At 48.1% G+C, this 11,316-nt stretch overlaps 1 protein-coding gene across 3 annotated transcripts in view; it reads right to left on the bottom strand.

Annotated features, from left to right (window-relative positions):
• Positions 1-2,993: 2,993 nt before the first annotated feature.
• Positions 2,994-11,316, bottom strand: part of LOC146206981 (uncharacterized) — a 93,010-nt gene continuing 84,687 nt past the window's right edge. Inside the window, exons 2-6 of one of the 3 annotated variants that reach the window (XM_084590416.1) lie at positions 7,358-7,481; positions 6,677-6,712; positions 6,555-6,620; positions 6,193-6,501; positions 2,994-6,135 (exon numbers count right to left, since the gene is read on the bottom strand). In XM_084590416.1, coding sequence (XP_084446542.1) covers positions 6,061-6,135; positions 6,193-6,501; positions 6,555-6,584 — 414 coding nt within the window. In that variant the 5' untranslated portion in view covers positions 6,585-6,620; positions 6,677-6,712; positions 7,358-7,481 and the 3' untranslated portion in view covers positions 2,994-6,060. Of the gene's footprint in view, positions 6,136-6,192; positions 6,502-6,554; positions 6,713-7,357; positions 7,482-11,316 lie in introns of all 3 variants that reach the window. The other 2 variants (XM_084590487.1, XM_084590334.1) reach the window with 2 other exon arrangements.

Raw genomic sequence — 11,316 nt, 5'->3', positions numbered from 1 at the left:
TGTGGAAATCCTCTTTTCAGCGCCTTCTAAGCTGTCCCGTTTGTGTGCGCTAACAATTATTCAAGGACAGAGACAGGCTGTAGGGTAAACCACAAAATTAAGTATGTGCCCTCTAGAATGGGAGTAGTGCACGAAATTCCGCTCAGTTGCGGCTCAGTTTATGTGGGACAAACGGGACGTACGCTGCAATAATAAGCGTCTACAAGAACACAATAATTCGTTGGGCTCTCAGAGCGGCATGCATTTGCCAAAACACTGTCTTCTGTGTGACAAGAAATGCATGCCACGTTTTGAGCGTACAAAGATAATCGAAGGGGCAAAAGATCAGGAAGCACATGAGGTCTTCGAAGCCTAGCAGATTGGTAGATATGGGACCGAAAAGTTTGTTAGCGAGATAGAGTATGCATGTCGCGCATGCGCAATGTCGTTGACGGAAGGAGGATGTGTTTCAATAAACAGTTTTAAGTCCCCGATCTTCCTGTCCACTTATTCCCTGTGCATCGTCCTTTTCGTGGTTTCAGTTCTTGCACATAAGCCTGCAAAATTTTGTGCCTGGTTGGAGGAAGCAGTTCCGCGAGAGTGTCTATGCTGCCCACAAGACTGGGCTATACAGTGCCTGGAACTTCTGATGCAATGAAAACTTTGCTCTCGCTAATTGCGTGGCGCTTAACACTCCGGGAAAGGAAATATTGAAGCTGATCTCTAAATATTATTTTCTTACCTTGGAAGTGCATCCATACGCAGAGCAGACGTCTCCTGTGCACACATGTTCCTGACACGCAGTCTGATGAAAGGCGGGAGAATTTCTGAGACATATATTGGGAAAAAATATTTATTTACGCAGGGACTTAATGTAGGCCATTGAAACAGCATGACCACACTTATAAAATTTACAGATGACGCGAATGTCTGGCCATCGCAGCGATGAGTGTTGCGCTCTTACATGTAACGTTTTTTTTAAGAAATTGCTTACCCTGACAGGCACATTCTCCCCATCCACCCTTTCGCTTTCCCCTTCAGCATTCCTTCACAAAACCATTTGTAGCGCACCATGAAGTTTTCGCCACTTATTACTTTAGTGCATGCAAGAGATCTCTCCAGGTAAGATCAAAGTAACCAAAGTGTCATGCAAAGAGCGTGTGACATCACATTGATAGCACGCTGCATATTGCTATATAAATACTGAGTGCCGGACGCTCCGTATTCTTTTTGTTACACACTGGCGTGCGTATATACCGTGTCCATTGGCCGTCCCTCTGGCTCTGCCTTGCCGACAAGGATGATCCGCCGCAAGAACCACGGAGTGTGCTTCAAGAAGTCTGAACGGATGGCAACGAGATCCCCGAGGACGGCGATGAAGACTTCGAACCCTTACTGAAGGCCTGCCAGGTTAGCGACAACCTGAAGAGGTCGGTGTTAACAGCGGTAATAGGGAAGAAAGCCTACAAAACTCTAAAATCTTTGCTGTAACTGAAAAAGCCAGAAAACAAGACATATGCACAGCTGGTGGAAACCCTGCGAGAGCTATACGCACCAAAACCTTCAGTAGTTGACGAGCGATTCAAATTCCACCGTTGTTTGCCGCAAGAAGGTGAATCAGTGGCAGCGTTCGCGATTGAGCTGAAGCGGTTAGCGGGTCTTGCGACTTCGGGGCGTTCAGACGAGGCTCTTCGCGACCGTTTGGGGGCCGAGCTCTGTGACATAGAAACTCCAGCTGAGTTGTTGAAGGGCAAATTAACGTTTAAAAATGCCTGCGATATCACAGAGTATGGAGTTGGTTCGCAAGGAAAGCCAGGATTTTCTGCCTAGTGCGGGGAACCGTCAGCGTTCTCCACCGCAAGCGAGTAGCAGGAAATGCGCACCGCTCTCTACGGCAGGTGGTGCTACGTTGCCCGCTAAGGAAATGGCAACGAAGTCACTGGACTGCTTCTGATGCGGCTCAGCGCATGCGGCTCAGCGCTACCTGCAGATATCGAAAATATTGTGGTCGGTTGTATAAACTTGTTGCACACTTGGCGAGCAAGGACAGAAGTAGAGACTCTGAGAACGCGATAGCTGAGGACAGTGACGTGTATGAACTTGTGCTGCATACTATCTACTCCTGTGGTTACGAAATTTTCTCAAAGTTAGAGCATGCAGATATCGGGTGTGCCAGATACACTGTACAAGACTACATAAAGCGCCATGCAGTCTAAAGCTAAGAACTTACGGAGGTACTCCGCTATAGGTAACGGAAAATATAAACGTTTCGGTAGAGCACTACGGTCAGCAGCTTCCGTTAATTGTTGTGAAGACAAACGAGAATTCCAGCACTATGTTGTTGAGAGGTGACTGGTCTAGTGTGCAGGGTGCCGGCTTCACACGAAAAGTACGCTAAGATGTTTGAACTACACTGGCCCTAATAAGAACACTGCAAATAAATTAGCACTGAGAGTAGTGCACCAGCCCTTTGCAAAGCGCAATCAATGCCATTTGCGCTTAAGGAAGCAGTGGCTTCGAATTTGCAGAATCTCGTCAAGACAGCACTGTTAGTACCTGTTCAGCAAAGTGACTAGGCGACGCCACTAGTGGTCGTGCCGGAATCGAACAACCAAATCAGGGCGTGTGCTTACTTCAGTGTAACGCTAAACCCATACCTTAGAATGGATCATTACCCCATTCCCGTCACGGAGGATCTATTTGTAAGAATGGCCGGGTGAAATATTTTACTGTGCTTGATCTGTCTACTGCATATCAGCAACTTGAAATTGGATCCACAGGCGCAGTTGCTAGTCGATGTCTTTTTTTTGACCGGAACAGCGCGCACTAAGACACAGACAAGAAGAGAGACACGACACACACGAGCGCTGACTTTCAACTGGTGTTTATTGTTTGGAACGAGGCATATATGCCTCGTATGTATATATGCCTCGTTCCAAACAATAAACACCAGTTGAAAGTCAGCGCTCGTGTGTGTCGTGTCTCTCTTCTTGTCTGTGTCTTAGTGCGCGCTGTTCCGGTCAAAATGAGTTACCAACTTGCCCAAGCATCTGTTTTAGTCGATGTCAACACATATTTAGGGTTGTTAAGGTACACGCAGTTAACCTATGGCATTACAAGTGCACCGGCGACCTTTCAGGCAGTCATGAATTACGTGTGAAAGGACTTGATCGTATAGCATGCGGATGACGTACTGATAGCAGGAACTACATTTGACGACTGTTTTCATAAAGTGGAAAGTGTGCTGTCACGGTTTCATGACAGGGGCATACGTTTGAAGAGAGAAAAGTGCAAGTTCTTTCAAACCTGTCTCGTATTTCGGGCACATTCTTGAGGAAAGGGAATACTCCCGTCAGATTAAAAAGTGAAAGCTATAACGGAGGCACAGCTGCGAGTTTACCTGGGGTTGGTTAACTTTTATGGGAAGTTTGTTCCCTGAATGACCGCAAGGCTAAGGCTATTATACGTCGTCGTTTATCAAGGAAAAAGCTTTAAGTGGTCACGTGAGGCAGAGCAAGCTTTTCAGCAAAGTAAAAAGTGGCTAACTGAAGAAAAGGCTTTGACATACTATGACCAATCCAAAGGGCTAAGGGTCGTGTGTGATTCATCAAAGCACAGTATTGGCGCCATTCTGTTTCAAAAGATTGGTAGAGGGGAAAACCAACTGCATATACGTCTAGGGCACTGAACAAAGCTGAACAAGGTTATGCTCACATTTAAAAAGAAGCTCTCGCCGTTGTCTTTGGGCTGAAGAAGTTTCACAAATACCTTTTGGGCGTAGTTTTGTCATTTATTCGGAATACCAGCCATTAGGTAGCCTTCTGGAACACAACAAGCCCGTTCCAGTAATATCATCGGCACGCTTGCAACGCTGGGCTTTGTTGCTAGCGGTGTACGATTACAAATGGGTGTATCGTAAAGGCAGCAATGTTGAGAACGCTGATGCGCTTTCGCGGTTACCGTTGGCGAATGATAAAGATGCCTCATTATAAGTACACTTCTTCTCTAGTGTCGATGAACTTCCCTTGTCTAATGACGCAATCAGGAAAGCAACAAGCACTGATGGCGGGTTATCGAAAGCGCTGATGTACACAAGGAGTTGCTGGCCTCAGCATGTAAGTAACCTTGAATTGTCCCCGCCTTTGTTCGTCGGCAGAAGCTCTCTGTAAATCAGCATTGCGTTACGCAGGGAAATCGTGTGGTTTTTCTTCACTGTTTGCGCAAACAATTGTTGGCACTTTATCACGAAGGTCACCCAGGAGTGACGCGTATGAAAATACTGGCGCGTAGCTGCTCTGCCTGTCAGCTGACGCAAAACGCTGCACTGAAGGCCTCACTACAAACTTGGGGTTGGCCGAGCCGCACTTGGCAAGGTATCCACCTGGAATTTGCTTTCACAGACAACCAGTTGCGTTTTGTGTTGGTAGATGCATGCTCCAAATGGATTGAAGTGTTCGAAATGAATTTAACAACGACAGAAAAGCTGCAGAGTGTGTTCGCGTCGTATCGCCTTCCGGAAGAGGTCGTCACTGACAATAGGCCGACGTTCAATGCGAAGAGCTTCACAGAGTCTCTGCCCAACAAAGAGCGCGTCATACCAGGACACCTTCTTACCATCCTGCGTCAAACGGAAGTGCCAAGAGATGCGTCCAGGAGGTTATTAGAGATCTTCTGCTGCAGCTTCTCGACGAAAAGTTTTTGGCACTAGGAGGGCCCTAAAGCACCGCATAGACCTGTTTCTGTTCTAGTACCAGAACACATGACCACTACAATAGGGCAACCAGCTGTTCCTGTCGTGGAAGCCCTGGAAGCACTCGCCTAACTTTACTACAGCCAGACCTAGAAAGACGTATGGAATGTCGTTTCTTCAAGGTAAAGGGCCAAGTCAACCAAAAAAGGATGACGACGGGCATCCGAAGAGGGCGAAAGTGTTCTGGTAGAAGGCCTTCGTTCGGGTGACACAAAATGGTTGCCTGGGGTCGTCGAAACAAGGTGCGATGTTGTTAGGGACATTTTGCGTTTAGTAACCAAGAACAGATTCATGCATATAGACATTTTACGTCCACGTTATTTTGAAAGTTACGAACAGGGGCACAATGAGATCAATTTCAAACCCTGCGCCAGAGGCGTCTGATGCGAGGCCTTCTTATCCTGGAGTCTTCCTGAGGCAGCATCCCCGGAGCTACCCGAAGACTTGACTCCCTTGAACCAGCGGGATGGTCGACGCCTACCTCTCCTGTAGGGGCACAGACTGTTGGACACAGTGCTTGTGCAAGGAAACGAACGGTACAGGCCATAAACTTGATGCCATGCAAAGCGGTGTGACGCCATACTGATAGTGCGTCGATATTGCTATATAAGCGCTGAGTACTGGACGCTCCGGGTTATTTTCGTTACCGTGTCAGTTGGTCGTCCCTTTAGCTCTGCCTCGTCGCTCGCGGCTACAGCACAAAGGAACACTTTAAGCACGCTACAACTTTGGATATGAGCCTCCGTACCGCAGCGACCATTGTCATCACAGCTATGATCAGGGGTTAGGACGCACTCAACTATACCGCCGGTATTACTTATCTCCTTCTCCGTCGAGCCGCGATGTAGCCGCTTTACTAGTGTTTACTTGAATTCTGCTCTTTATTGCATGCAATTCTCGTTTCTGTTTTCATTTGTCCTTTTGAATCGACGACGTACAAATGTCAATGAAACAGCTTGCAGTATCTAAGGTGTGCGAAACAATAGCATATCCGACGCCTCAATGAAAACAAAATCATAAGTCGAAATACTTGAGCCACATTTCCAACGGCGCGACTGAATCGTCTCTCTCCCTTTTTCTCCATTTCCTAAAAAAACAAAACAACTTTATGATCTCGTTCAGTGCAAATATTCACGTTGGTTCGTCAGCCTAGATAGTGCAACAAGTGGAACAGAGAAGAAAATTTCATTCCGCACAAGCGCTTAAGGCGAAATAAATAAGCATAAATAAATAAATATTGGAATGAAGGCGAAGGTCGATGGAGAAAATAAATAAGTGTGAAGTCCTTTGGCGTGGCGAGGAACTTTGGGAACTAGACGCAGGTGACGCCATCAGCTCGCCTCCGGCTGGAGGCTCCTCAGGTATCGCTGCAGTGTGCGCAGCACGTTCGCCACGCTGGCCACCACCTGCGCAAGCGGCGCATGAGCGCGGGCGCGCTTTGGCGACGGCGAGCGCACTACTACCTGGCAGTCCCTGAGCAGCCTCCTGCTGCAGGTGCTCTCGTCGCTTACGCGCAGTGAAGCCACGCGCTCCTCAGAGGCGCCGAACTCCACATTTCCGCCGTGCACGACGGCCGTCAGCTTGATGGTGCAGAGCAGGTCTCGCAGCTGGGCTGCCAGTGTGCGGCTGTTCTCGGCCAGCGAATGCTCGTTTGGGCTGGCGCACGAGCTGTTGGCGTACTTCTCGGCCTGCTCGCTCACGAAGAAGGCGTACGCCGCGTGGCTCACCAAGAACCCATAGAGGCTGCTCAGTGCCCGCGCCTGGCTCACGCTCTGCACCAGGCCGCTCAGTCAGTCGCCGTCGCAGACTCTGCTGCTGTTCTCACCTGTAGAGTGTCCTGGTCCGGGGCTTCCATCACGTCCTGCAGTGTGGAGCAACTCTCTGGCAGGTTCTGCGGAAGAGAAGGCACTCACACACCTCGAGCGGGCTACCGGCGGCGCCACGTACCGAGCATGCAAGCCTTTGGCAGCCTTCTGTTATGCTCTGAAAGAAAGCGAATGTTAGCAGAAGGGATGAGTTAGAAGAAATGAAAGAGGACAGACCTTGTAAAAGCCACGCTGCTCCGAAGAAGAAATAGAGTTAGTGCCCTACTCGACACTGGGTTTTCATTTACAGCCCCCCCCCCCCCCCCCCCCAGCGAGCAAGCAGATAAGGGTACCGAGACATGCACCGGACTACTCATCGCTGCTGAACGAGTGTGCGTCGTTGTTCCCATTACGCGCTTACACGCCTGCAGAATAACTTTGCCTCAAAAGAACATTGTTTTGTGGTCAAGTTTCCTGTGCCCACATACGTTCCTTTCCTCGCGCCTGCGCCCCGAGAGATCGCAATATGGAAGGACGAGCGACAACTTATAGCACGATTTCTCGCTGTTGTATGGTCTGCAGCTATAAGTGCTGAACATGTGCGAGTTCAATCCGTTTGAAAGTGCCTTCAATTTATTTGTCATCCTGCTGGACGCTCGGTCGGGCGATAGTCTCAACACAAAGATGACGCGAGCTGTTATTGGCCATTGCTTAAATACTATGTCACTTGACTATTGTGCTTCTCTATCAGCCTCGCTATGCACCGATACAGGCTGTATTCCCCGAGTGCTTTTCCACCCCATCGAAGAGGGCTCAGACTCACCACGGCCAGGAGCTTGGTGGCGTGCCCTAGGCACGCCGTTGTTCTCTCCCCAAGTATTTTCACGTATTCAATGGCAAACGTATCTGTGGGTAGACCTGCGGGTTGCACCTGAGGCAGGTCATCACTGCAAGGATAGAGAAGATCAGAGAAGTAAGCTTCGTCTGATATCCTCCTCCACTCTGTCGTCGATTTCGCGGGCATGGAAGCGACTGACTCTGACACTACTAGGAGCACAAGCCCACCTGGAAAGGGAGAGAGAGACAGGATTGTAGACACCGCAAAAGGCTCGGACCTCTGCAAACGTGCGCCAGCGTGGAAATCTTTCCTTTTTGAGGCTGCAAGTGATGAAACTGCATCTCACTTTACACCTCCACTAGAGCTAACGTTAAAAAAGGGAAACCTCTCCTTCGAAACGCCTCGAGGCCCAGATGTGGCAGAAACAATACCTGAGCAGTATTTCCTGCATCTTTGCAAGAAAACCGAAAAATTGAGACAACTAGCACTGTGGCGCTGGAAGTACCTTTGCTCGTCAGGTATGAAACGCTAGCTTAAAAAAGCATCTCCTTCTAAAGGCGAAACCTGCCGAGGAGGTAAGGGGGAGAAAAACATGCTGAATTCATGTCACATGAAGAAGCGCTGCACTCTGCCACCGCTGTCACATGTTTGCAGAGACCCATGACAGTACAAAACACAATGGTTATCGCTGTCGCGGGCTCCTCTGCTGCCGGCGCTCAACCGTCTCCGCTGGCCTGTTAAAAGAACCAAACCCAGCCGTACTAATGTTGCAGCTGTCAAGAAGGTGTGGCTTGGTGAAGGAATGTCACAGCATTTGATGATACTAGTGATGGCATATAGCTGAGCTTAATTTCTGCCCTCAAATTATTTTTCTAAGCGCGTTTCTTTGTCTCGCAGTCACACTTCATGGACCTCGACGCGTGAAAAGCAACAGTCAAATGCGATTCTCTCTATTATGCTGTTCATTTCATTTCTTTCTCGCTCAGTGTACGTTATGGCGAATATCTAAACGCATGAGCAGTGCTTTAAAAGGATTTTTAAACCAACGACTATTTTTCATGTCCTTGCCCGTTCGTTGTTTCTATTTCCGTTCTCGTAGAGCATCGCATGTAAAGATAGTTATTTACAACATGACGAGGTTTATCTTTTTTAAAAGAATATTTTCTTCAAAGGGGTCTTTTTTTATGTAGCGCCGATTGCTCGTTCGTTCATTTTGTCCTGGCTCGTTTTGCACTGCATTTCTTATAGTGAGTATTAACACATATATGGAAAAACATACATCCTTTGACAGCATATTTATTTCCAAAGTCTTCTATTTCATGTAAGGCTCCTTGATCGTTTGCTCTATCTTTGCTCGCTATGTATGTTGCCATTTAGACTCGGGCAGCTATTATTTATGCACGTTTAGCGGTGTTGGCGGTCTTTTTACGGGCCGCAAAGCGATGAGGTTCAGGATGACATGTTAACATTTTATTTCTCCTCTCCAAAAAGAGATAAAATGAAGCCAGCTTGGATCAGGAAAGCTTTACCGGGCTTAAGGCAAACCCAAAAGTGATGGGCGCAAAACCTCAAAATGAACAATAATTCCAAGAAGAACGATCAACTTGAAAAGAAACAAGAGATAATGGCACACTCCGAGGCCCAGCTCAAAGAAAGCGTACCAAAGACGTGAATGAGGGCTTGTGGTTGATAGCAGCCACAACTGCAAAGACAGAAAACAGAACAGCACCGATAGAATTAAGCAGAATCACTAGAAGAAGAAAAAAGAGAACGTACGTGAAGACGTGCCTTCTCGTGAGAGACCACTTATAGTGCAGAGAAACGTATAATAGAGAGACTGTTGTTAGGTAAAATGGTAGGGAAGAAGGCATAAGAAAAGAAACTGAGGGCCGAAAAGACGCACACGTAGAAGGAACATAAATAACAGAGGAAAAGAAAAACAAATAACGGCAAGGGAGAAGCCGGCGATGAAATCAAGCAAAGATGTGTTATGATATGGGTCAAGGCAAACTGGAGAGGTGAACAGTCGAGCTCGCCAATCACACTAGGGCGCTGTAGCAGTAGGTCTAAGAATCACGGACTACTGCGAAGATCAAAAGAAAAACAAATACGACAAGACAAAAAGACGAGAGACACAATAAAAATATCGACGGTTTAACACTGTTAATCACGGAATATCGTGCAGCAGCAGGCTGGTGTTTGCTGTGTCTGTTTCAATTATTAAACGTTATTTTGCTGTGTTAATCAGGTGGCCATGGTTCCAGACCACATAGATGGATAAATAGATGGATTTATTGAAAGGAAAAGCAGAGAGGTTGGCCGGAATGATTCAAATCTGGCCTGCTACTGTGCACTGGGGAAGGGGAGAAGAAATAAGATCATGATGGGTGACGATGTGGGAGAAGGCATATAAAATATATATACAGGCACAGTAGCTAGCCTCACAAGCGCGAATCAAGCCCGCTGGCGCACAAAAAACGGCACGCACTGCGTGGACACCCTTCCCCTTGTCCTGCCAAGCGCCCAGCAGCAGTTCCTCCGACAAAGGCCTCTTGTACAAACGCTACAAGGAAGCGGCTAGCACACTTCGTTCGCCCGCATACACTGGGCACACCAATAATATATGGTCCACAGTCTCTGGGATGCCACAAGTTGAACATTCCGGCGAGTCCACCTGTTCAATTAAATGCAAGTACTTGTTTAAACGAAGTGGATGTAGCAAGCATGCCTGATGACGTGGAATATCACTCCAGACCATGCATGTGCTTCACATTGCATCTACTTGACGATCTTCAAGTACTGCTTTTATAGGCGTTGGAGACGAATTGCACTTTGTAACATAGTTTGGCAAACACCACTTCGTAGTCAATGAAGCAGTTTCACACCGTCTTAACATCCTCCATAAGAACATTTTGAAATACAAGATCTCTACAACTATTTTATTGCCCTTTTTATCGGTTTCTCGCATACCGGTGCTTTCACAGATGACATAAATAGCATAGAAGATTTCATTAAATTCAACGTAGAGAAGGAGGCTGTTGGCCATCTTCCTTTACTGGACGCTTTATTTGAACGCCGTGGCAACCGCTTCTCTTTCAAAGTTTATGGAAAGAATACCACACCGGTCGGTTTATTCATTTTAATTCTGTTGACTCGCATTGCAACAAACGCTCCGTCGTGGCTTCTCTTGTCCGACGTGCCAAATACATCTGCACAAGGCCAGGAGATCAGTACGCCGACAACTGCGGCTACCCTAATGGTGGTTGGAGGGACGAGAGCAGAGGCGCCTGACACAGCAGTACAGGATCCCACGGGAACTCTGCGTGTCGAGAGCCGCACTTCTCTCCAATCTCCGCGGCGGCAGTGGCGATTCTTTCGACGCCAACAGCGACTCAAACATGCATACAGCACCTGAACAATACTTTCCGCCGGCATTTTGATGCCTAGGAGCATTCGGCGGAGCGAGCGAAATCCGCTACTCCCGACACGCTCCTTCGTTCACACTTCTGAGCCAACATAAAGCCGCCTTCGCCGCTTCGATGCTTCGACAGCGAGCTCCCGTTAACCCTGACCTGACCGCTCGACTGCAGCCACGAATGCCACGAAAAGCATACAGCTATGCTAACTGCCGAAGGAAAAACGCATCATCATTCAATACTTTACGCTGGGGTTGTTGCGGAGGAGGTGGCGCCCTGTAGCGGGTACGAGCTGGGGGAGCAGGGCCATATGAGTCGTTTCGGTGGTCACGGACGGGAGGAGGAGTGGTAGAACGCCAAGAAGAGCGCTGGATGGGAGCTGCCTGCAGGGAGCAGCTATCACAGGGGATTGCACTGCGGTTCACATCTTGATGGCGGGAGAGCTCATCACGGACAATTTGGCGAATCATGTCGGCCAAATGCGGGGACTCATGTGAATGCTCGTGTGAATCCACGCTTGCAACAGTG

Source organism: Amblyomma maculatum, chromosome 1, assembly GCF_055883805.1.
Source record: "Amblyomma maculatum isolate TAMU_Amacu chromosome 1, ASM5588380v1, whole genome shotgun sequence".
In the NCBI taxonomy this organism is placed as follows: domain Eukaryota; kingdom Metazoa; phylum Arthropoda; class Arachnida; order Ixodida; family Ixodidae; genus Amblyomma; species Amblyomma maculatum.
Note: the sequence above shows the minus strand (reverse complement) of the source record. Positions and strands in the feature narration are given on the sequence as shown.